The 25,236-nt window shown below is 49.5% G+C and overlaps 1 protein-coding gene and 1 long non-coding RNA gene across 2 annotated transcripts in view; both read right to left on the bottom strand.

Annotated features, from left to right (window-relative positions):
• The window catches only part of LOC309379054, a 136,018-nt gene that overhangs the window by 12,228 nt on the left and 98,554 nt on the right, over positions 1–25,236 (bottom strand). The gene's annotated exons all lie outside the window — the stretch shown is intronic.
• The window catches only part of ERGIC2 (ERGIC and golgi 2), a 43,331-nt gene continuing 19,472 nt past the window's right edge, over positions 1,378–25,236 (bottom strand). The window contains exons 9-15 of the mRNA XM_081927865.1: positions 24,468–24,563; positions 21,834–21,889; positions 17,988–18,086; positions 16,647–16,744; positions 16,123–16,285; positions 13,850–13,929; positions 1,378–1,866 (exon numbers count right to left, since the gene is read on the bottom strand). Of these exons, the coding sequence (XP_081783991.1) occupies positions 1,801–1,866; positions 13,850–13,929; positions 16,123–16,285; positions 16,647–16,744; positions 17,988–18,086; positions 21,834–21,889; positions 24,468–24,563 (658 nt within the window). The 3' untranslated portion in view covers positions 1,378–1,800. The remainder of the gene's footprint in view (positions 1,867–13,849; positions 13,930–16,122; positions 16,286–16,646; positions 16,745–17,987; positions 18,087–21,833; positions 21,890–24,467; positions 24,564–25,236) is intronic.

Here is a 25,236-nt window from a genome sequence, read left to right as displayed (position 1 = left end):
GGGAGGGAAATGGGGAAAGGTTTCCCATTGTCTTTTCGCTTACAATTCCTGTCTTTGTGTATGACTAGGGTGAGCCTGGGACCTGGATTCAGGAACTAAAGTTTTAACCATCACAAAAGAATGGCCAGGCTGCCAGGTAATGCAACCAGAGACCATTATCAGGTATCCTGGCAGACAGGATTTCTGCTGCAGACCACCCCCTATGGTTTATGTATGATGATTTTGGGGTGGTTTTTGGCTAATGTCAAAAGTCTTTAAAGGTTCCAGCACACTTTTAAGTTCAGGGTCTCTCCCTCCTTGGAAGGAGGGGAGGGAACTGTTGCAAGAGAAAAATTAATATCTGCCTTGCTTTCCACTGGATCCTGCCTCCACCCATTCTTCTCTGACCAATCATGGACTAAGGGGACACAAGAGTCCCATTGGAGAGTTCGGCAGCAAAAGCCAAACCCCAGTTTTTACATCAAAACTCTGACTGATCTTTCCACTTTGGCCTGTCCATCTAATATGGAAGATAAGCCTTTTGGTCCCATTGATATTCAAGTAGCACCAAGCATTGCACATTAAATTTACATCCTAATTTCTGCAAGGCAAGGGACGCTTTTGAGACCTTTCCTTTCTTTTCTTTTCTTTTCTTTTCTTTTCTCTTCAGCAATTTCTTCAAATAAGTCTTTGGGAAATAGATATTAGCCAGCTGAAGTTTTCTATATATGTCTGAGGGCCCTGAACGAGAACCTGTATTATCCATCTCTTAAGTTCAATGCAAGTATATGCACTGATCTCAAGTCACGGGACCACAACCTAGCAACATTTGTGCTGGGAATAAGCAGCACTGAATTCACTGGGACTGCAACTGTCAAGCATTCAGTATGCCTAAATGCATCTGTTTTTCCGTGTAGGCTCCATTCTAATCTTTTCTGTAATTACGTTGAGCACTTACAAACGTCCGTACATTCAGAAGAATTTGCATCCAGCGTGCCGGCATGTGAAATGCTTTAAACGTGCCCCAAATCTCCAGAAATTTCCCAGATTTTAATAACCCCCATCAGCTCCTGTTGCATTTTCCCACCCACGGGCCCCAGCAAAATGAAGCCCCCGTTCTTCGAGACAACCTGTGAAATTATGAAGAGGCAGCATGACTTTCTGCCTTATCTGTTTTCTTTCTAGAAGCCAGGGGGTTGTTTTCCCAACACCGTTCGTTTCAAGCAGGAGCCGCCCCATTTAAAAAACTGCACCCACTCTCGGTAGCGTGTTTCAATTTGCTTCCTTTCATGGGTTTGATTTCCATATTCCAATTATAGCACTTAAAATACATCTTATGTTACCTGTTGCTGCTGCTGCTTTCTTTTTTTAAAAAAACAACCCATAATGAAACTTCAATTCTGAAGCAACTCCTGTTAATTATCCTGCTACACTGTATATTGAAAAATACACATTTCACACGTCTGCGCATTGTTTTTGGTCAGAAATAGGCAAAACCTGGAATCTAGAGTGCTGTACGTTGATATTTCAAGGCCCAAATGCTGTTTATGTGGAAGAGTCGAGTCCTGCTCTGAACTACAGACACATCCACAAGTCTTGCTCATTCCGGAAGATTCCATGGCCTCTTTCTGAATTCTTAAGAGGACAGACAAGTCACACAGATATGGCTGGTTGCTTGCTTTTTCTTTTTCTTTTTTTCCTTTTCAAAGGCTTGATTATTTCTGCCCATTAGCACGGTCTTAACATATTGCACAATGTTTAGTTATAAAAATGTCTTCTGCGTCAGGCAGAAAGAAAGGGAGAGAGTTTCTGAAGGAGGTGCTACTGCATAGCGTCTTCCGTCACCAGAGGTACGTGGTTGTTTAGGTGGCCTTCTTGGACTAGGACCTACAAAGGAGAAAGCGAAGAAGAAAATGTCACTTTATTCATTCTATCTGTTTTTCATTTCCTGCCGCCCGCTTCCTCACATCCGCCTAATATTTTCCCCCAAATAAACCCCATAATTGCAGCAGGGAACTCGGTTTGGGCACACTGGTGCGAGCAACTGTTTGGCCCCAGTGTTGCATCAAGCCCTCACTCTCAGCAGCAGGCAGTGAACAGAGGCATAGGGGATTTTCTGTATTTATTTTACAAGATTTATAGACCACCCGGTTGTAATAAAACTTCAACACAGTTCACAAAAGAATTGTAATAATAATAATAATAAAGGTCTCGGGGGGGGGGGGTTCTCTGAAGCTTTTTTTAAAGGAATTCTAGGTGCCAAAATTCCAACAGATCAGAAAAGACTATTTATGTACGCAGCCACTGCCGCACAGATGTTACTGGCCCAGAGATGGAAAGAAGACGAGTCCCTCATTGGCCCAAAAATGGAAGCAAGAAGAGTTACCGTCGATTGAAGAATGGAGGATGAAGTTAATGGACTATGCAGAATTAGATAAACTAATAGGAAGGATTTGAAACCGGCGAGACCAGAAATTCACGGAAGACTGGAGTCAATTTACAAACTATTTGAAAAGTAATTGTGAAGAACAGACGACGTTTGTAGGGTTGCAAGAAGTTTTGTGAGGAGTATTATTAGAAGTATTGTAAAAATGGACAAGGGGGAGGAGGATTTGTTAAGAGATGTAAAGGCAATATAAAGTTAAGAAATGCATAAGAAGTGGTGAAAACGGTGGATCATCAGAGGTGCTGATGGAAGTCCAAAAAGATTGTATAAGTGCTGTCAGGGTTTCTGGGAGAGAGGAGGAGATGACAGAGGAGACGGAGAGCGAGTGGGAGGAGGGGCAGAAGGATGAGGAAGAAGATGACGGAATTCTGAGGGAATCCACGAGTCTGAGCAGCGAGTCAGAGGATTCTCAAAAGGGGGTTACCTTAATCAAGCAAAGGGGAGGAGAAGGGAGAAGCGGAGAGGAGCCCAGTGGAAGACAGAGGAAGCAAGAGACGTCTCAGCCGGAACGGAGTAAAGGGGGTGGAGTCGTCAGCCTCTCGGAGGGAGCAGGATTAGGAGAGAACAGAGAGAGGGGGTTGGAGCAGGGTGTTCAGCCGGAAAGGGTGGAGAGCAGAACAGGGGGTGGTGTAGCGGTCGAAAGAAAGGTCAGCAGCAACGTACGCGCGCCAAGTTCAAACGTAGAGGCGGGCGGAAGTGGAAAGAGCTCAGGGGAGGAGCCCGGCCCTAAAGCCAGAAAGAGGGGGGAAGAGGCGGCAGAGGATTCAGCCTCAGGCGAGTCACGGAGAGAGGGAACCCAGGGGGGCAGGAAGACCCTGCGGAAAAGAAAGGAGAGGAAGAGGTGGTCTAGAGCCAGGCTATTAAGTTGGTGCGGAAGAGGGGAGGAGTCAGAGGGGACTTCAGCGGTCTAACGTGGCAGACGTACGGCCACAATGCTGAACTGTATGAGAAGCAGAAATCTTCAATAAACTTTTCCTGTAAATAAGCTGCAACGGAGTGAGGTCTCTTGTGAGCTGGGACCCGTCCTGGGTGGCCGTGACAGTAAGTCCCCTCTCTACCCGCAAAAATTTTTTTTTTTGCGAAGCTCACGAACGGGAGCAGCCATGAGCGCTGAGGAGCAGCTGGTTGCATTGCGGAATCAGGTTACCGCTCTCACATCGGCAGTCATTGCTTCGCAGAAGAAGAATGACGACTTGGAGAAGACGTGCCAGGATTTGCAGGCAAGGTGGGAGCGCGCGGACAAGGCGGGGGCCCCAGGATCCAGAGCGGAGGGCATTGCGCTTGGACGGAGGGGGGGTGCCCTAGTTCCGCATTTTAATGGCAATTTGCAAGACTATCCCAATTTCAGAGCGGACGTTGTATATGCACTGCACTTACTCCGTCACGATTTTAAAGATGAGGAGGAGAAAGTGGGGTTCATTGTTTCGCACCTGCATGGGGAGGCCAGGGCTTGGCTACGCAATTTGTGGCGCGAAGATGGACCGGCCCGTCGCGATTCAACTGCGTTCATCAAAGCGATGGATTCTTGTTTTCAATCCTCTGTGGATGTGGACATTGCGCGCCGTCAAATGCACGGGCTGAGGCAGGGGAAAGCGACTGTGCGCCAATACCACTCTAAATTTTTTGCGTTGCTCACCGCCTTAGATTGGCCAAAGGACAGTAAACCGGTCAGAGATCTTTTTTGGGAGGGATTGAGCCCCCCCATCAAGGATGAGATCGCTAGGGGGGACAGACCCCAGACCCTAGAAGACGTGGTGCACCGGGCTTTAGCTATTGGAATTCGACATGAGGGACGTCCGTGGCACGAGGAGGACGGGCCCCAAGCGCGTGCGCAAGCAAGGACTCTCCCTTTTGTGCACAGGGACTTCAGCCGTGCGCACCCCTCGCCAATGGGGAAGGACAGCGAGGAGCCAATGGAGATTGGTGGTGCTAGGGCTCAGAAGCCATCCCAGAGCCCTGTCCCTGGTGCAGCCAAAGCGAAGCCTCCTAGAGGAACCAGGAAGTGTTACATCTGTGACAGTGCGCACCATATGGCGAAAGAGTGCCCCCAGAGGCTCCAGAAGCACACTGCAGCGCTGGCAACTGTAACAGCAGAGGTGCAACCAGGGGAGCAGCTTCAGGGAAACGACAGTGCCTGGCTGGAAGCAGAGCTACTGGGGCTCAGCCAGGCGGATCTGTAGACAAGCCCCCAGCATCACTGCAGAGCGTGGACCCTTTGCCTCCCAAACCGGCAGTTCTGCTCACAGCGACACTCCAGTTGCCTGATGGGAGACTCCTCGAGGTTCCAATAACGATCGATTCGGGAAGCAACGCCGACTTCATGGGACTGCAGTTCGTTAAGCAGCACAACATGGCGCTCCTGCCTGCAACGACGCCTCTGAACGTGGTCACGGTGGACGGCAGGAGGTTGCTGGGGGGGCAAGTGGTGCAGCAAACCCCTCCCATGATGATGCAGATTGGCAACCATCGAGAGCTTATTAGTTTCAATGTCACCCACTTATCGGACACACCCATCGTGTTAGGCATGAGTTGGCTGGAGAGGCACAGTCCCGCGGTTGCGTGGTACCAGAGGCAGATCAACTTTTGTTCGTCGTATTGTGCTCAGCATTGCTTTCAGACCGATCAGGGAGGAGAAGCTGAGCAGCCGTTGCATCTGGGTATGGTGCAAACAGTGCCTCACAAGTACCAGGAATTCTTGGAGGTTTTCTGTGAGAAGGAAGCTGACAAGTTGCCGCCTCACAGACCTTACGACTGCGCGATTGATTTAGTGCCAGGGGCGCAACTGCCTGCTGCCAAGCTGTACTCCATGTCGGAGGACGAAATGCAAGAGCTTCGGGAGTTCATAGACCATAACCTCAAGCGGGGTTTCATCCAGGAATCTAAAGCAGCGGGAGGCAGCCCTGTTTTCTTTGTGAAGAAGAAAGACACGCCCCAAAAAAGGCTTATAGTGGATTACAGGTTCATCAACAGCTTGACTAAGCCCAAAGCTTTCCCCATGCCCAAGATTGACGACCTTTTAGCGACCGTCAGGAGGGGCAAGATTTTCACCAAGCTGGACCTACGTGGAGCTTACAATCTCATCCGCATCCGGAAAGGAGATGAGTGGAAGACCGCCATGTTCACCCCTCTGGGCACATACGAATACAGAGTCATGCCTTTCGGCCTCCAAAATGGCAGCCACGTTTTTCAAGCATTTATGCACCACGTGCTAGCAGGTCTCCTCTACAAAAAGTGTGTCTGCTTTCTCGACGATATCCTGATTTTCTCGGAATCGCCGGAGGATCACGATAAGGACGTGAGAGAGGTCCTGCAGAGGCTGAAGGAACACAGGCTGTACGCCAAGTTGGAAAAGTGCCAGTTTGATGTCAGAGAGGTTGATTTCCTTGGCTACAAGTTGTCCGACGAGGGACTGGCCATGGACAGGGCTAAGGTTCAAGCGCTGTTGGACTGGAAAAGCCCTCGAAATCGGAAAGAGGTCCAGAGGTTCATCGGCTTTGCCAATTTTTACCGCAAGTTTATTAAAGGTTTTGCAAACGCGACGGCGGCGATCACTGACACCCTCAGTTCCAAGAAGAAGAAGTTTGTCTGGACCGAACAAGCGGAGCGGTCCTTTCGGACGCTTAAGGGTCTTTTCGCCTCCGAAGAGCAGCTGCTCCACGTGAATCCCGGCAAACCCATGCGGGTAGAGACCGATGCGTCAGATAGAGCGGTTGGGGCCGTTCTTTTGCAAGAGGATTCACAAGGCAACTGGCGACCGGGTGCGTTCTACTCCCGGAAGCTCAGCAAGACGGAGCGCAATTATACCATATGGGACAGGGAGTTGTTGGCCATTCATGCAGCTTTCAAAGCGTGGCGACACTTCTTAATAGGAGCCAAGCACACGGTGCAGGTCCGCACGGATCACAAGAACTTAGAGTATTGGCGGACGGCTAAGTTGCAGACCCAGCGACACATGCGCTGGGCGGAGTTCTTTGCGGACTTCGACTTCAAAATAGAATACATCCCAGGAGACTCCAATGTTATTGCAGACGCGCTGTCCCGAAAGCCGCAATACTTGGAGGAAGCAGCTCCAATCGCAGCAAAGCACATTTTCGCACCGCAGGCGTGGACGTGCGCTACCATCGCAGTCGACCTGGACGCGGTGCGACGCGCGTTGCAAAGGGATCAGTTTGCACAGTCCAAGATGGAGGAGCTACGCGGAGGGTCGCGACGCAACGATGAGTTTCAATTGCATGATGGACTTTTGACTCGTAAGGGTGCCCTTTACGTGCCCACCGACGATCTTCGAGCCAAGGTTCTGCAACAATTGCATGACGCCCCTAGTGCAGGCCATTTCGGCAAAGAGAAGACGATGGAGTTGGTGGCTAGAGACTTTTGGTGGCCCCAGATGAGAGGAGAGGTGGCGGACTACGTCGCCAGGTGTGATATCTGCCAGAGGTCCAAACCAGTGCACCAGAAGCAGGCGGGATTGCTAGAACCGCTGGAGACACCGCAGCAACCGTGGGAGAGGGTAGCGTTGGACTTTGTTACAGACCTGCCCAGCTCCAGAGGTAAGACGGCGGTGTTAGTGGTGGTGGACTTGTTCACCAAGATGGCGCACTTCATCCCTTGTGCCAAGGTGGCGACGGCAGAACAGACCGCAAAGCTCTTCATCGATCACGTCTTCAGAGTGCATGGACTTCCGCAGTCCGTCTTGTCCGACAGGGGGCGCCAGTTTGTTTCCACTTTCTGGCGAAAGCTTCTGGGCATCTTGCACGTCAAAATCAACCTGACATCGGCGAGACATCCACAAACCAACGGTCAAGCGGAGAGGGTCAACGCGATCATGCAGCAGTACCTGCGGTGCTACGCCAACCAGCGACCTGCGGCGTGGGTGGACTATCTACCGATGGCTGAATTCGCCTACAACAACACGAAACACGCATCCACCGGGGTGACGCCTTTCTTCGCGAACAATGGCCGTCATCCCAGAACCTTCCCGAGATTTGCGGCACCAGGAGGGGGGGGGCCTCAAGATGCCGACCAGTTTGCAGCGGAGTTGCAAGAGGTGCACGAGGAGCTGCGGAGACATTTGGAGCTGGCAAAACAGGCGTATAAGGTGCAGGCCGATAAGCACAGGAGGGCGGGAGAGGACATCCAGGTTGGGGACTGGGTGTGGTTAGCAGCCCACGCGATGCCGGCCAGGTCATTGGCCAAGAAGAAGTTAGGACACAGGCAGCTAGGGCCATATCAAGTTGAGGCTAAGATCAATCCGGTGGCTTTTCGTCTAGCCCTTCCGGAAGGTTCCAGGGTGCACCCGGTCTTTCATAGGTCGGTGCTCACTCCCTACAAAACCCCACACAGGTTTCAAGAGTCAGGAGCACCCCCAGAGCCACGTAGGAGGGCGCCTGAGAGGGGGGAATCGCCAAGACCAGAACCTCTTAACGAGGTCACAGAGATACTGGACTCGAGATGGGGGGAGGAGGGAGTTGAATATTTTCTCGCCAGGGAGGGCACACCAGCCGCTGCTAATAGTTGGGTGCCAGGCTACGACTTAGACGAACCCCTTTTGAAAGACGAGTTCCATGCACTTTTCCCACATAGACCCATGCCAGCTGAGTACTTTGATGACTGGCTTTTCACACCCACATTGTCAGATAGCACGTTCAGGGGTTTCTCTTCCCCCGAGGAAAGAACACCAGAATCAAGCCCGCCCAGGGGATCGTGCTCGGGGGTGGACACGGAAACCCCTTATTGGTGGGAGGAGCAGCCAGAGGAGGAATGGCGTAAGAGGTGGCTGATAGGTCCTTGGCGGGCAGCACCGGAGGAAGTAGCGATGGAAGCAGAGACTGAGAAGCATTTGGGGGAAGAACCCGACTTCGAATACACATACACAGAACTGCCAGCAGAGAACATTGACGTAGACGACCTGTATCCTGAGCCTACCCCCGAAGAGCCGCAGTTTCCACAACCGGTCCCCGGCGAGCGGGAGGGGGGAAGGGGGGGCTTCGAGGGGGGGATGGATGTCAGGGTTTCTGGGAGAGAGGAGGAGATGACAGAGGAGACGGAGAGCGAGTGGGAGGAGGGGCAGAAGGATGAGGAAGAAGATGACGGAATTCTGAGGGAATCCACGAGTCTGAGCAGCGAGTCAGAGGATTCTCAAAAGGGGGTTACCTTAATCAAGCAAAGGGGAGGAGAAGGGAGAAGCGGAGAGGAGCCCAGTGGAAGACAGAGGAAGCAAGAGACGTCTCAGCCGGAACGGAGTAAAGGGGGTGGAGTCGTCAGCCTCTCGGAGGGAGCAGGATTAGGAGAGAACAGAGAGAGGGGGTTGGAGCAGGGTGTTCAGCCGGAAAGGGTGGAGAGCAGAACAGGGGGTGGTGTAGCGGTCGAAAGAAAGGTCAGCAGCAACGTACGCGCGCCAAGTTCAAACGTAGAGGCGGGCGGAAGTGGAAAGAGCTCAGGGGAGGAGCCCGGCCCTAAAGCCAGAAAGAGGGGGGAAGAGGCGGCAGAGGATTCAGCCTCAGGCGAGTCACGGAGAGAGGGAACCCAGGGGGGCAGGAAGACCCTGCGGAAAAGAAAGGAGAGGAAGAGGTGGTCTAGAGCCAGGCTATTAAGTTGGTGCGGAAGAGGGGAGGAGTCAGAGGGGACTTCAGCGGTCTAACGTGGCAGACGTACGGCCACAATGCTGAACTGTATGAGAAGCAGAAATCTTCAATAAACTTTTCCTGTAAATAAGCTGCAACGGAGTGAGGTCTCTTGTGAGCTGGGACCCGTCCTGGGTGGCCGTGACAAGTGCTAAGTTTTGTGGTACATTTTATAATTTATATGTTAAAATTAATAAAAAATATTATTAAAATAAGGAAAGAAGACGAGTCCCGACCAGAGAAGAATGGCAGATCAAGTTGATGGACTATGCCGAATCGGCAAAAATGACTGGAAGAATCAGAAATCAGGAAGACCAAAATTTTAATCAGGAATGTGGAAAATATATAATTCACCTTAAAAACCACTGTAAACAATTAAAATTGTTAGTAGGGTTGGAATAACACTTGCAGCGTTATGTTGAATTTGGGGTATAATGGAGTTTTAATAGATTTGGATTAATAGACAAGATGCAGGAGGAAAAGGTTAATATAAGGACACACAAAGGGGAGGAGGGAAGCTGAGGAGATTATTCGGAATTCCCTTTCTATGTTGGTTGTTTGATAATTGTTTGTAAATTTTTAAAATCTGAATATATATTTTTTGAGAAGTTCTCTGACTAGCCAAGTTTCCAGAGTAAGCTTCATATTTTGATGCCAGGATTTTTCTCTCAGTGGACTAAAATTCAACTGTGCCTCAAGTTTTTAGCCAATAATTAAATATTTGCTGGAAAATCTTTATGGACCAGACAAAAGACTCCCTTTCCAGATGCAAATACCAGATCTTTGTAAATCTCGAGGTCCTCACTCCAGCTCTTGGGATTCTGTTCCAGATGCAACCTAGCTCATCTGAGATTCTGAAACCCTAGATCAGATCCAAAGAACATTTTGCCCAATTTTTCATTTCATTTGGTTCAGCATAAGGATAATCTGCCTTCCCTAGAGCCCATGGGTCATAAAGTACCCATGAACCAACGAAAATATATATGGGAGTGTTTCCCCTCCCCCCCCCCAGTTGGTACCAACGATTGTTAAAAAGAAAGAGTGTTGGGTAGCAGATCTGGAAACGTCAAAACCAGATTGCACGAGTTTCACAACTCGAAGAGCAATCTATCCCTGGACCTTCCTTTCTGGTAGAGAGGAATTATTATTCTCTCTATTGGTTCCTTTTGCCAGATCTAGAGGATGTTGTTGTTGTTGTTGTTTAGTCATTTAGTCGTGTCAGACTCTTTGTGACCCCATGGACCAGAGCACGTCAGGCACTCCTGTCTTCCACTGCCTCCCGCAGTTTGGTCAAACTCATGTTGGTAGCTTTGAGAACACTGTCCACCCATCTCGTCCTCTGTCGTCCCCTTCTCCTTGTGCCCTCCATCTTTCCCAACATCAGGGTCTTTTCTAGGGAGTCTTCTCTTCTCATGAGGTGGCCAAAGTATTGGAGCCTCAGCTTCACGATCTGTCCTTCCAGTGAGCACTCAGGGCTAATTTCCTTAAGAATGGATGGGTTTGATCTTCTTGCAGTCCATGGGACTCTCAAGAGTCTCCTCCAGCACCATAATTCAAAAGCATCATAGCGGCAATTAAAATTCCCTGTTTAGGGAAGTTTTTAATGTTTAATGCTGCATTGTGTTTTTAATATTTGATTGGGAGCCGCCCAGAGTGGCTAGCGAAACCCAGCCAGATGGACAGGGTATTAATAATAATAATAATAATAATAATAATAATAATAATAATAATAATTGACCAAGGGGGGAGTATGATGAGAAGAACTGAGCAGAATACAGCTTCATGGGAGATTTTTGGAGATCAGCCTCTTTTGACAGAGCTGCCTGGACAATACTTTAAATAATGAGGAGTGTTATTGCTTTGCAGAATTCCCAATCTCCATCCCAGGGCTACTATTATCGCCTGCTCTAAAATCTCCCTTTAGAAGTAATCTCAGTTTTTCTGAGTCCTTGGTCTAGGCTAGCATACTCAGTGGCTTTATAAAATGAAATATTGGAAGTGGAAGTACACTCAATAAGCATACACAAACAGCTGCATAATCTGGCTTCCTTAAGGCACTTTGTAGCCTGTCTGAGTTTAAAGTAGTTACAGTGGTGCCCCGCTAGACGAATGCCTCGCAAGACGAAAAACCCGCAAGACGAAAGGGTTTTTCGGTTTTTGCGACGCTTCGCTAGACGATTTTCCCTATGGGCTTGCATCGCAAGACGAAAGCCCATAGGGAAATCTCGGGGACCTTTTTTTAAATGCTGGCGGTGGGGAGCAAAGCCTTCCCCCCCCTCCGGACTTCAGAAGAGGTCCAGGAAGGCCGGCGGGGGCGAAAGGCTTTGCTCCCCACCGCCAGCATTTTAAAAGCGGTCCGGGATAGAAGAGAAGCGCTTCCCGCTATCCCGGACGGCTTTTGAAGGCAGGCAGGGGGGGCAAAGACTTTTGCCCCCCCTGCCTGCCTAACCGGGGGCTTTTAAATCGCCCCGGGACTGTCCGGGGCGATTTAAAAGCCCCCAGACGGCTTTTGAAGCCTCCCCCCCGCCCGGCTTCGGGGCATCATCCCGATGCCGGGCGGTGGGGCAGGAACGCCTCCCCCAGCCGCCCGGCTTCGGGGCATCGTCCCGATGCCGGGCGGTGGGGCAGGAACGCCTCCCCCAGCCGCCCGGCATCGGAACGATGTCCCGAAGCCGGGCGGCCGGGCGGGAAAGCCTCCCCCCCCGCCCGGCTTCGGGGCATCATCCCGATGCCGGGCGGTGGGGCAGGAACGCCTCCCCCAGCCGCCCGGCTTCGGGGCATCGTCCCGATGCCGGGCGGTGGGGCAGGAAAGCCTCCCCCAGCCGCCCGGCATCGGAACGATGTCCCGAAGCCGGGCGGCCGGGCGGGAAAGCCTCCCCCCCCCCGCCCGGCTTCGGGGCATCATCCCGATGCCGGGCGGTGGGGCAGGAACGCCTCCCCCAGCCGCCCGGCTTCGGGGCATCGTCCCGATGCCGGGCGGTGGGGCAGGAAAGCCTCCCCCAGCCGCCCGGCATCGGAACGATGTCCCGAAGCCGGGCGGCCGGGCGGGAAAGCCTCCCCCCCCCCCCGCCCGGCTTCGGGGCATCATCCCGATGCCGGGCGGTGGGGCAGGAACGCCTCCCCCAGCCGCCCGGCTTCGGGGCATCGTCCCGATGCCGGGCGGTGGGGCAGGAAAGCCTCCCCCAGCCGCCCGGCATCGGAACGATGTCCCGAAGCCGGGCGGCCGGGCGGGAAAGCCTCCCCCCCCGCCCGGCTTCGGGGCATCGTCCCGATGCCGGGCGGTGGGGCAGGAACGCCTCCCCCAGCCGCCCGGCATCGGAACGATGTCCCGAAGCCGGGCGGCCGGGCGGGAAAGCCTCCCCCCCCCCCGCCCGGCTTCGGGGCATCGTCCCGATGCCGGGCGGTGGGGCAGGAAAGCCTCCCCCAGCCGCCCGGCATCGGAACGATGTCCCGAAGCCGGGCGGCCGGGCGGGAAAGCCTCCCCCCCCGCCCGGCTTCGGGGCATCGTCCCGATGCCGGGCGGTGGGGCAGGAACGCCTCCCCCAGCCGCCCGGCATCGGGGCATCGTCCCGATGCCGGGCGGTGGGGCAGGAACGCCTCCCCCAGCCGCCCGGCTTCGGGGCATCGTCCCGATGCCGGGCGGTGGGGCAGGAAAGCCTCCCCCAGCCGCCCGGCATCGGAACGATGTCCCGAAGCCGGGCGGCCGGGCGGGAAAGCCTCCCCCCCCCCGCCCGGCTTCGGGGCATCGTCCCGATGCCGGGCGGTGGGGCAGGAACGCCTCCCCCAGCCTCCCGGCTTCGGGGCATCGTCCCGATGCCGGGCGGTGGGGCAGGAAAGCCTCCCCCAGCCGCCCGGCATCGGAACGATGTCCCGAAGCCGGGCGGCCGGGCGGGAAAGCCTCCCCCCCCGCCCGGCTTCGGGGCATCATCCCGATGCCGGGCGGTGGGGCAGGAACGCCTCCCCCAGCCGCCCGGCATCGGGGCATCGTCCCGATGCCGGGCGGTGGGGCAGGAACGCCTCCCCCAGCCGCCCGGCTTCGGGGCATCGTCCCGATGCTGGGCGGTGGGGCAGGAAAGCCTCCCCCAGCCGCCCGGCATCGGAACGATGTCCCGAAGCCGGGCGGCCGGGCGGGAAAGCCTCCCCCCCCCCCCGCCCGGCTTCGGGGCATCGTCCCGATGCCGGGCGGTGGGGCAGGAAAGCCTCCCCCAGCCGCCCGGCATCGGGGCATCGTCCCGATGCCGGGCGGTGGGGCAGGAACGCCTCCCCCAGCCGCCCGGCATCGGGGCATCGTCCCGATGCCGGGCGGTGGGGCAGGAAAGCCTCCCCAGCCGCCCGGCATCGGAACGATGTCCCGAAGCCGGGCGGCCGGGCGGGAAAGCCTTTGTCCCCCCTGCCTGCCTTCCCAGGGGCTTTTAAATCGCCCCGGACAGCGGAGAAGTCCTCCGCTGTCCCGGGCGATTTTAAAATGCCGCCCGCCAGAAGAGGTCGGGGGAAGGCTTTTTCCATAGGAACGCATTAATTGATTTTCAATGCATTCCTATGGAAAACCGTGCATCGCAAGACGAAAAACTCGCAAGACGAAGAGACTTGCGGAACGAATTAATTTCGTCTTGCGAGGCACCACTGTATAATGGTCTGGATCACGTCCCCATTGACTTTTAATTCCACTGGGCTGCTAGTAATGGCAAGTGTGTGTTCTCTTATTCTCAGTCCTAAGGACGCCATCTATTATTATTTTTAATTATTTGGCATGCAAAACACATATTTAAGCACTGAGAGCCGTTCTTCAGAATACACTTACAGATGTAGATTTATGAGAGCCCAGTCTGAAACGACAGCAGATGATTTCCACTATGAATCCCCCAATGCCGTGTAAAATTCCTGCAAAAGGGAGAACAATTTGGACGTGTGGAAATGCTGCTCCTTCGTTATTCACGTAGCTTTGCAATCAGTCATAAAATGAGAACCATTTTGTACGTTCAACTACCGGCTACACACACAACAGGGAATGGAAACCCATCCTGACAGGCACGCCTCGTGTTCAGGTACGATTTGGCAAACATAATAACAACAATACTACCTTTATTGTCAATGTACAACCTGTGTACAATGAAATTAACCAAGCCTTCCTCCCCACAAACAATCTCATTGCACTCTGTGTGCTTGTCGCACAACACCCCAACCCCGAAAGTCAGTTGCACTGTATTATTTTCCGTTCAGCAGCCTAACAGCCCACAGATAGAAACTGTTTTTTAGCCTGTTGGTACGGCTGATTATACTTCTATATCTCCTGCCCGAGGGTAGAAGATTAAAGAGGTGCTGGTTTAAGGTGCTGGTTTTAACCTTTAAAGCCCTATACGGCCTAGGACCCTCGTACCTACGGGACCGCCTCTCCTGGTATGTCCCACAGAGGAACTTACGGTCTTCAAACAAAAACATCCTGAAGGTCCCAGACCACAGGGAGGTCAGACTGGCCTCAACTAGAGCCAGGGCTTTTTGGGCTGTGGCTCCGATCTGGTGGAACGCTCTGTCACAAGAGACTAGGGCCCTGCGGGATTTGACATCTTTCCGCAGGGCCTGCAAGACAGAGCTGTTCCACCAGGCCTTTGGTCGGGGCGTAGCCTGACTCCCTCCTTTGGCAATCTTCACAGAACTTTAGCCTAATGGTTGCCATCAATTTGAGTTGAATTAATTTTAATGAAATGATTTTAGAATGTTGTATTATTTTATTGTTGTTAGCCGCCCTGAGCCCGGCTTCGGCTGGGGAGGGCGGGATATAAATAAAATTTATTATTATTATTATTACTGGCCGGGTAGTATGAATCGTCCCTGAAAATTTTTCTCGCTCTCCTAAGGCAAGGATCCTTTGCAATGTCATCTAACGGGTTCAGGGGACAGCCCAGGATATCATGTGCTGTGTTCACCACCCTCTGTAAAGACTTTCTGTCCGTGGCTGTCAAGCCAACGTACCACACTGTGATATAATATGAGAGGACACTTTCTACTGTGGACCGGTAGGAGGAGATCATCAATTGTTGTTTAACATTGTTCTTTTGCAAGACCCTGAGGAAATGGGGTCTCTGTTGGGCTTTCCTAACCACCTGAGTGATAATGTTTTTCCAAGTGAAGTCTTCACTAAGGTAAACTCCCAGGAATTTAAAGGAAGAGACTCTCTCCTCATTCACACTCTGTGATCTGTGACCCTTCAGATGTTGCTAAACTACAACTCCCATCATCCTGGGCCACTGGATAAACCTAAGCTGATTTAGGTTTAGGCTGATGGAGTTGGGAATCTGATGATATCTGGAGGGCCGCAACTGCATTTCAGGTACACATTTAAAACAAGAACACCTGGAAATGCAGCATGTGAGAGTTCTGAAATTCTCCCGTGGTTAAGTAGCGTGTGGCTGTTCTCCCATGTGACGACAACAACAACAACAACTTGTTTGTACCCCGCCCATCTGGCTGGGTTTCCCCAGCCACTCTGGGCGGCTTCCAACAGGATATTAAAATACAATAGTCTGTTGTTGTTGTTTAGTCGTTTAGTCGTGTCGGACTCTTCGCGACCCCATGGACCAGAGCATGCCAGGCACTCCTGTCTTCCACATGGAAATGCTGCTCTTTCATTATTCACGTAGCTTTGCAATCAGTCAGTAGTCTATTAAACATTAAAAGCTTCCATAAACAGGGCTGCCTTCAGACGTCTTCTAAAAGTCTTGTAGTTGTTTTTCTCTTTGACATCTGGTGGGAGGGCGTTCCACAGGGCGGGCACCACCACCGAGAAGGCCCTCTACCTGGTTCCCTGTAACCTCACTTCTCGCAGCAAGGGAACCACCAGAAGGCCCTCGGGAGCTGGACCTCAACATCCGGGCAGAACAATGGGGGTGGAGACGCTCCAATACCACTGATTTAAAAGCAGTGACACTGTCGTCAGCAGGGTGGGAGTTAGGGAACAAATTACAAAAAGGGGGGAAGAGAGGGAGAACCTACTCTTGTTTATGCCGTGGAGGGAGGGAAACAGTTTGAATAGCAAAAGGAGGAAAAAGGCCCTTGCAACATAATCTGAGCTCGTACCTGTCGTCGAAAAGATTCCTCCAATGATACCACAAAGCCTCACTAAAAACTGCCAAAAGGGCATGTGTTCTTCTGTCACCGTCACCATAAGGGAACTGATGTCGTATTTCATGAAAATCCCGGACACTCCATGACTGCCTGCCGCGTGGTTTATCACTCTTTCCTGGCAACAGGGGGGAAAGCCGGACACAATTTAGGAACTTTAGATCGTGCGCAAGCAAAGACGGAGTATCTCGCTTGTACAAGACAGGAAAACAGAGCTTGTGAGTATCTTCTTGGCAACAGTGAGGTGGCACTGAAATGAAATGTTATTTAGAGAGGGTGGCAAAACTCCAACCTTGTTGGCACCACCCTTCAATAGCATTTAAAGCTTTAGGGAGAGCTTGAATTCGTGAATTTTTGGAAAAAGAAAATCAGGTCACAATATAACGAGAGAGAGATTTTATTGATACATATTTTTTTGAACAAGATTTAGATACAACTTACACCGGCATTCCCCAAGTTATCGTCCCGCACAGACTTACCCTTTCTGTTACTGAAAACTGATGGGTTTCCGCTGCGATTTTATACGTATGAAGTTTCGTTGGCACAACAGTGATAAAGTACTGGAACATCTGGTTGTCTAAAAGGCAAAAAAATGGTACCTATTGAAACAAGACTCCCTATTTGGGAAAGAAACAGTCGGCACAGACTTGCAGGCACCGATGTGATTTGAGGTGGGTCGCAGCGTTTTAAAAACAAGCAAAAACTTTCATAAAGGCAACCAGCTTGAACCGTAGCCCAATACTGTGGTTTGCAACATACAGGCATGGCCCCTTGCAGCTCTGTATTCTCAGAAGATCTTAAGAATCATAGAGTTGGAAGGAAGCCGCCCTGCTAGATTAGACCCAAAGCCAATGTAGCCTGGATGCCTCTGGGTGCCAGCTTCTGGAAATCTCAAGTTGGGTGGTGCCTGTGGGCTGGTTGGCCACTGTGAGAACAGGATTCTGGGAAATCATGGGCCTTTAGCTGGATCCAGGAGAGCTCTTCTTGCGTAGCATCCTATTCTCACAATGGTAAAGCAGAGGCCTATTGGAAGCCCTACTGAGTCCACCTTAACCCGTGGTTCCCAACGTGGGGCACACACCCCACGGGGGGCAATTTGATTTTTAAGGGGAGGCAATTTGAGAATGTTTAGACCAAGTTAATGGCCTTCCTCCATGTGAAAAGGAGTTCACTTTTTGAATAATAAGAGTTATATTTCACCGGTGGGGGGGATCAGGATTTTAGAGATGATTAGGTGGGAACCACTGGCCTAAACCCATCATGATTAAAAGTATTGGGTTATTTGCTAAATAAATTTATATGTGTGGTTTTTTTGTATCTCTCTCTCTCTCTCTCTCTCTCTCTCTCTCTCTCTCTCTCTCACACACACACACACACACAAAATATACTTCTGAATCAGTAAAAGGCTCACCCAGAATTTAAATACACGCTAGTCTTTATATAAAATTATAATATTTGCGTTGTAGGGCTTCTTTGAATGGGATAAAAAAAAAAACCTCATACATAAGTGTCAAAATTGTACTGTTAAAGTTTAAGTGAAGATGGATTTTTAACGACTGAAAGATAGGCAAGAAAATCAAGCTTGAAGTAGGAAATAAAAACTGTAAAGTAAGGCTGAACGGAACTTTTTTTTTACTTTTTAAACCTGCCTTTTAATATTGCTTCGACTCAGGGCAGTTTACAGCCGATACAGTTGAGAAAAGTGCCCCCCCCCCCATCACATTCTACCAAGAATTCAGGGAACATAAACAATGTAAGAAGACATTGCTAAAAATCGAACAACATGAAAGATACTTTTCCGTGAGGTGAGTGACACTTACGATCTGATGCAATCTTTTCAGTGCCATCTAAAGGATTGATAACCCCCGTGATGAGCTCCCCAAAAGACAAGTGATCTATCCTGTGGGAGAAGTTGTACGCTGAAAAACAGAACAGAACAAAAGCCGCAGAGTTAGCAGCGCTGCTTAGCTTCCCCCAATAGCGGCCGTTCTGTTTCAAGTTATGCAGTCCCTGAGAATTTCACTCTAAGCCAAACAACTTCTAACAGCTAACTGCAAGCAAATAAGGCTTCTAACTACCTTTTAAAAGCACATTTTAAAAAGGATTCTTTAAACCCCCAAAGCCGACGAACCTGGAGTCAAAACACAGAGCTCATGCATACATACATATGTATGTTTATGTATGGTATAACAGCAGCTAGAACCCTTATAGAAAGGAACTGGAAGAATGAAACGGTCCCAGAGATTACAGATTGGCAGATACTCATGTTAGAATATCTACAATTAGCAAAACTGGCAGGATCAGTTAGAGGAATATCGAAACAAAAAACAACTAGAGAATGGATATTATTTAAGAATTATGTAAAACTCTATTGTACAAATAACTTCACATCAGCAGAAATTGAGTGATATTTGTAAAGCAAAAGATCAAAAGAATGTATACAAAGCAGAAAGAAATGATATTATACAATGTAAACCTGTGTAAAAAAGAATGTTATATCAAACAGTATAATGAGAAGGATGGGAAAGATTATGCTGATGAGTACTTTTACTATGTAAATAACTTTGTCTCTCTTTTTTAAAATTTGATTTCTTTGTTTCTTGTCTTTGTTACTTCTTTATTTTTTTCTTTATAATTTTTTTTACCCGTTAAGAGATAGTACATAATGTTTGTATAGACATGCAAATCTTTTAATCAATAAAGAACTGATCGTTCAAAAAAAGAAACAAACACAGAGCTCAAGTGTGTGCAGTCTTCCAGAATGCAAAAATGGATGCAAATATTTACGCTAACGTCAGACTGCTTATAAGGAAAGAGAGGATTTGGCACAGACTTACCGTGAGCAGGATGGTCAAGTAAAGAACGACTAAACAACACGGCAGTCATTGTGTTTCAGAATATTAGATGGCTCAGTTCAGTCTGAAACCGTGGATGAGAGCCAACACACTGAAGCTCAGTCCAGCTAGGACTGAGGCGCTGTTAGGGAGTGGTTCCCTAGACCGGATGGGTGGGAGGTCGCCTGCTCTTGATAGGGTTACACTTCCTCTGAAGGAGCAGGTTCATAGCTTGGGAGTCCTCCTGGATCCTCTGCTATCGCTCAAGGCTCAGGTGGCCTCAGTGGCCCAGAGTGCCTTCCATCAGCTTCAGCTGTGGCCCAGCTACGCCCCTATCTGGACAGGGATAGCCTAACTATGGTTGCCTATGTTCTGGGAACCTCAAGGTTAGACTACTGCAATGCGTTATACGTAGGGCTGCCTCTGAATACGGTTCGGAAACTTCAGCTAGTGCAGAATTCAGCGGCCAGGTTGCTCACCGGAGCAAGACGGTTTGAGCACATTGCACCAATCCTGGTCCGACTGCAATGAGTTTCTGGGTCCAATTCAAAGTGCTGGTTTTGACCTATAAAGCCTTAAAACAGCTCAGGACCGCAATATCCCAAGGACCGCCTCTTTCCATTTGAACCTACCCGGACCCTGAGTTCATCTTCTGAGGCCCTTCTTCATCTGCCTCCTCCTCGAGAGGTCCGGAGGGTGGCAACACAAGAACAGGGCCTTCTCTGCAGTGGCTCCCTGTCTGTGGAATGCTCTCCCCAGGGATGTTTGCCAGGCGCCTTCATTATACACCTTTAGGCGCCTGGCGAACATCCCTGGGGGGTGTTTATTGGGTTGCTGTTTTTATTTGCATTACAGTAGACCTGGGTTTAAGAAAAGTCCTGTTTACGAACCATTTGGTTTACTAACTCCACAAAACCGGAAGTGGTGTCCCAGTTTGCAAACTTTACCTCAGTCTTAGAACGGAATCAGAACGCTGGAAGGGCACTGGCGGCGGGAGGCCTCGTTAGGGAAAGCGTGCCTCAGTTTAAGAATGGTTTTGGTTTAAGAATGGACTTCTGGAATGGATTAAGTTCGTAAACCAAGGTACCACTGTATATATTTTGTGGTTTTATATTTTGGTTTTATTTATATATATATATTCTGTGAACCGCCCTGAGACCTCTGGGTATAGGGCGGTATATAAACTCAAGAAATAATAATAAATAATAATAACCAGGTCTTTCCACCCACCGATCCCTCTTGTTCCCCTTTACGAAATTTCAATGTTATGAATCACCGTTATTAAAACAGTTAAAGGGGTGCACCTGGTTTCATTTTAACCCAAATGCCAATGACCACACAGAAGATGGAAGTTGAGAAGGGGGATTATTAATGGAAGGCAATTGCTAATTGATTACAACCATATATGGAATGCAAGAGGGATTCAACAAGAACTTGCAATTTTCTTTACGGAGTGCTTGAAAGAATAGACTTTGTGAAATACTGGGATGATTTGTAACATTGCCAGCTAAAGAAAGCTCTAATTCTGATTTATGATGGCTTTGGTGAGGCATCAGCTCGTTAGAAGAAACAAGGAGATAAACACTGAAAGTAAGCCAGAAGTCGCGGCCTGACTTCTTTCCGCTTTTGGTCTCAAAGAGGCAAAATGAAGCTGTGACAAACCTAGAAATGAGCTTTCGAAGGAGGAGCCATGTTGAATAAAATTGACTGATCACAACATGAAGGAAATGAAGAAGGTAAACAAATATTTCACACAGCTACAGGATATAAATCCCCTCTGCAAGTTAATGGATTTGGATTTATTAAACACGATCGAAAGTCATCACATCAGTGGCTGCTAGAACAAAGGATTAAGATCGGAATTGTGGAACTTGGATTAAGAAAATTGGCGCAGGATCAAGAAATAACATCAACTCCTGATAGCCGGAACACAGGAAGTCATCAAAAAATGTTTACTTCAGAACTGTTTAATTGGCTCCTTTGATTGTATTGTGATTTGATATGATTTGGCATTGTATTAATGTGGCCTCCATTGGATTGTTATTAATGAAAAATTAATTTTAAAATAAGAGGTTGGGTAGGGGGTGGGCAAGGGACAGATTTATCCATGAAAGAAGGTAGGGAGAGAGAGGTGTTCATCATCATACAAAATGACACGTACACACCCAAGCCATTACAGTGGCACCTTGGTTCTCAAACGCTTTGGTACTCAAACAACTTGGAACCCAAACCCGGCAAACCCAGAAGTGTTCTGGTTTGTGAATTGTTTTCGGAAGCCGAACGTGCTCCATTTTGAGTGCCACACTTCTGTTTTGAGTGTTACGCTGAGGTCTGTCTATTTTTGCTATTTATCGTGCATTTTTGTGGCTTTTTTGTTTTGTTTCTGTGACTGTGCGGAACCCAGTTCAGCTACTGACTGATTGTGTGACTGCAGTCCATTGTTTACTGCTTTCATTTTATGGATCAATGGTCTCGTTAGATAGTAAAATTCATGTTAAATTGCTGTTTTAGGGGTTGTTTTCAAAAGTCTGGAACGGATTAATCCACTTTGCATTACTTTCTATGGGAAAGCATGCCTTGGTTTTGGAACGCTTTGGTTCTGGAACAGACTTCCAGAACGGATTCGGTTTGAGAACCAAGGTACCACTGTGTCTGTCCAACAAAACCTGGTGTCAGCGGTAGGTCTGAATTGGTCCGAAAGACGCAGCCAGAGCTCTTTGAACGTGCCACATCGCAGACGGAGTATCTCAAAATGTTTTACTTCTAGACATATTTGCCCCAAACATCTCATAACTAACAATCTATTCACGCAAGATCACAAAAGGGACTCACATTCATGGCTCACAAGGGCTGCCAAGTGCGCATGGCCTCTTGGGTGGGGAATTGCCCTAAGGAAAGAGAGAAAAAGAGGGGGAGGGAACAAAGTTTCAGAATCAAAAGGATGCGATAAGAAGGGCAAACTTCAATAGGCAAAGCAAAGTACCACTTACAAGGGGACACAGCCATTTGGAGACCAGCACACCTGGAGATCGCGAGAATCAGTACCCCTTGGTGTATACAGAAGAGCAGCAGGCAGCCAAAGACCTAACATTGCTCAGCGGAGCCCATGAAATAAGTCTATGTTCAGGGGCCAAGGCAGTTTTGTCTAGCGTTCAAAGTGCTTGGCAAAACTGCTGCCAGATGCCATCAATGTAATTTGGTGTAAGTGTTTTAGGAATCTGGTGAATGAAATCTGCACTGTGTCTGGCTTGTTAGTGGACATACTGCATACTGGCTACTCTTAATCGTGAACAACCAAAACTTGAGACAGAAAAAAATCCTTTAAAGTCGCATGAGCAGAATGCAGCTTTCTCGCTCTCCACCCAGTCTCAAAATAAAATTAATAATAATAATAATAATAATAACAACAATAATAATAATTTTTTATTTGTACCCCGCCCGTCTGGCTGGGTTTCCCCAGCCACTCTGGGCGGCTTCCACAAAGAACAAAAATACACTAAGATGTCACACACTAAAAACTTCCCTGAACAGGGCTGCCTTAAGACGTCTTCTAAATGTCAGGTAGCTGTTTATCTCTTTGACATCTGATGGGAGGGCATTCCACAGTGTGGGCGCCACTACCGAGAAGGCCCTCTGCCTGGTTCCCTGTAGCTTTGCTTCTCGCAATGAAGGAACCGCCAGAAGGCCCTCAGCACTGGACCTCAGCATCTGGGCAGAACGATGGGGGTGGAGACGCTCCTTCAGGTATACTGGGCTGAGGCCCTCTCCAGAGGGTCATGTCCCTCCCACCCATCCCCAAAGCAGGGAGGGCTGTGTTGTGTGGGGCCACACCAGCAGAGTTCTTGATGATGCAATATCCCTTTGCCCAATTTTCAGTGATTCGCAAACTTGAGCCCCATACGGAACAGCCCACACCATGCACAGTGGATGGAGGAGAGATCCCATCAAGGAAATAAACAACTATCTGACTTTTAGAAGACATCTGAAGGCAGCCCTGTATGTGGAAATTTTTAATGACTAATGTTTTACAATTTTTAATGCGCTGTAAGCTGCCCAGAGGGGATGCGGGTGGCGCTGTGGGTTAAACCACAGAGCCTAGGACTTGCCGATCAGAAGGTCAGCGGTTCAAATCCCCGCGACGGGGTGAGCTCCCATTGCTCAGTCCCTGCTGCTGCCAACCTAGCAGTTCGAAAGCGCGTCAAAGTGCAAGTAGATAAATAGGTACCGCTCCGGCAGGAAGGTAAATTGCGTTTTCATGCACTGCTCTGGTTCACCAGAAGCGGCTTAGTCCTGCTGGCCACATGACCCGGAAGCTGTACGCCGGCTCCCTCGGCCAATAAAGCGAGATGAGCGCTGCAACCCCAGAGTCGGTCACAACTGGACCTAATGGTCAGGGGTCCCTTTACCTTTAAGCTGCCCAGAGTGGCTGGGGAAACCCAGCCAGCTGGGCGAGGTATAAATAATAATATTATTATTATTATTATTATTATTATTATTATTATTATTATTATTATTATTATCTGCCTGAGCTGCCTTCTGCCAAAACAACCACTGGATACAACCCTAACACTTAAGGTCTAAGAAAAAGGACATTATTCACGGTGGGGAAACAAGCATGTGACTTGAGATTCCTCAGTGGCAGGCTAAACAGAAAGTTAGGAAATCAGCACAGCACTTTGGCAGTCATTCTGTCAGCTTGCCCAACAGAATGATCCACCCACCGCAGCGTACTGTTCTGGAGGTTTTCCAGAACCCACCGAGACAATTTTTTTGGGGGGGGGGAGCCCTGTAGTGCTAGTGAAGTCCTTGCCCAGGTTTTCGCAAACAGGACCAGTTTGTTGACTCCCATCCCAAGGGGTTCACAGGTAGATACTGTGGTGCCCCGCAAGACAAATGCCTCGCAAAACGAAAAACGCGCAAGACGAAAGGGTTTTTCGGTTTTTGCGTCGCTTCGCTAGACGAATTTCCCTATGGGCTTGCTTCGCAAGACGAAACGTCTTGCGAATTTGTTTCCTTTTTCCTAAAGCCGCTAAGCTGCTAATAGCCATGCTTCGCAAGACGAAAAAACCGCAAGACGAAGAGACTCGCGGAACGGATTAATTTCGTCTTGCGAGGCACCACTGTATTCAAACCGTCTAATCTTGAGAGGAGAAAAATCCCAAAGGGCTTTTAAAAAAAATCAAAAGCAGTGTTATAAAAAAGAGGGATGGGAATCACCTCAGGGTCAGGGTTTGAGCCCCACGTACAGCAAAAGATTCTTGCATTGCAGGGGCCTGGACAAGATGACGATGGACACAATCAATAGCTTTCCAGGTCTAAAAATCTATGATTCTATGAATTTGCTTCAAGGTAGACATGCGTATGTTCTCACTGCTGATCTGTCCATCACAAAGAGAAGCCCCCAACATCCCGATAACGGAGGGAGGAGTTGGTTTATAGCGTTTTCAGTAAATGAAATGAACATACTTGCCCACAGTTATGTGAAAGTTCCCTGCGACTTTATTAACATACAGCTGCCCATGAATTCTGCAGGCATCCGGAGGTTGTGATGACTTGCCCTCCCTGATGGAAGAAGGAAAACGAGTTACAGCCACGGATAACGTTACTTTTCACACACCGCGGGCATTTTTGTGTCACCAGTTGAGCTATTTGCAGTACTGGGCAAACAAATGGCAGAAGAAGCCAAAATTTGAGCTCCTCAGGAGCCCAGAAGTCATTGTTGACTTCAGCCAATGACAGGAAGAAAAGAAAGGGCATGTTTGATTTCAGAAGCAAAAAGAGACACAGTGCCAACAAGGGTAACATCCAGGAAGAATGTCCTTATAGGCCTGAGCTATTTCGGAATACATGTCAGAACTGTCATATCGCTTCCTTTCTTTGCCCCTTAAGTTCCTTAAAAACGCATTTAAGAGCCATTAGTTTCACTGGAACTTGCTGGTGAGCAAGCGTACTACAGAAGTGAGTAACCTGCAGATCAGTATGACGACCACATGTATATACCGTATTTTTCGCTCCATAGGGCGCACCTGACCATAGGGCGCACCTAGTGTTCAGAGGGGGAAATCAAGGGGAAAAATATGATCCCCCCCCCCCAGCTCTGGGAAGCTCTGCACGCAGCTTGTGCACTTCTCCCAGACCTTCTCCCTGCTATTGCAGGTGGGGGAATTCCCCCATCTCCCGCAAAAGCCCGCAGGAGCCGTGCACCCTTTAAGGAGCGCATGGCTCCTGCGGGCTT

The sequence above is a fragment of the Podarcis melisellensis genome (genome assembly GCF_964234715.1).
Source record: "Podarcis melisellensis genome assembly, chromosome: 10".
NCBI classification, from domain to species: Eukaryota; Metazoa; Chordata; class Lepidosauria; order Squamata; family Lacertidae; genus Podarcis; species Podarcis melisellensis.
This window is presented reverse-complemented; position numbering and strand designations above follow the sequence as displayed.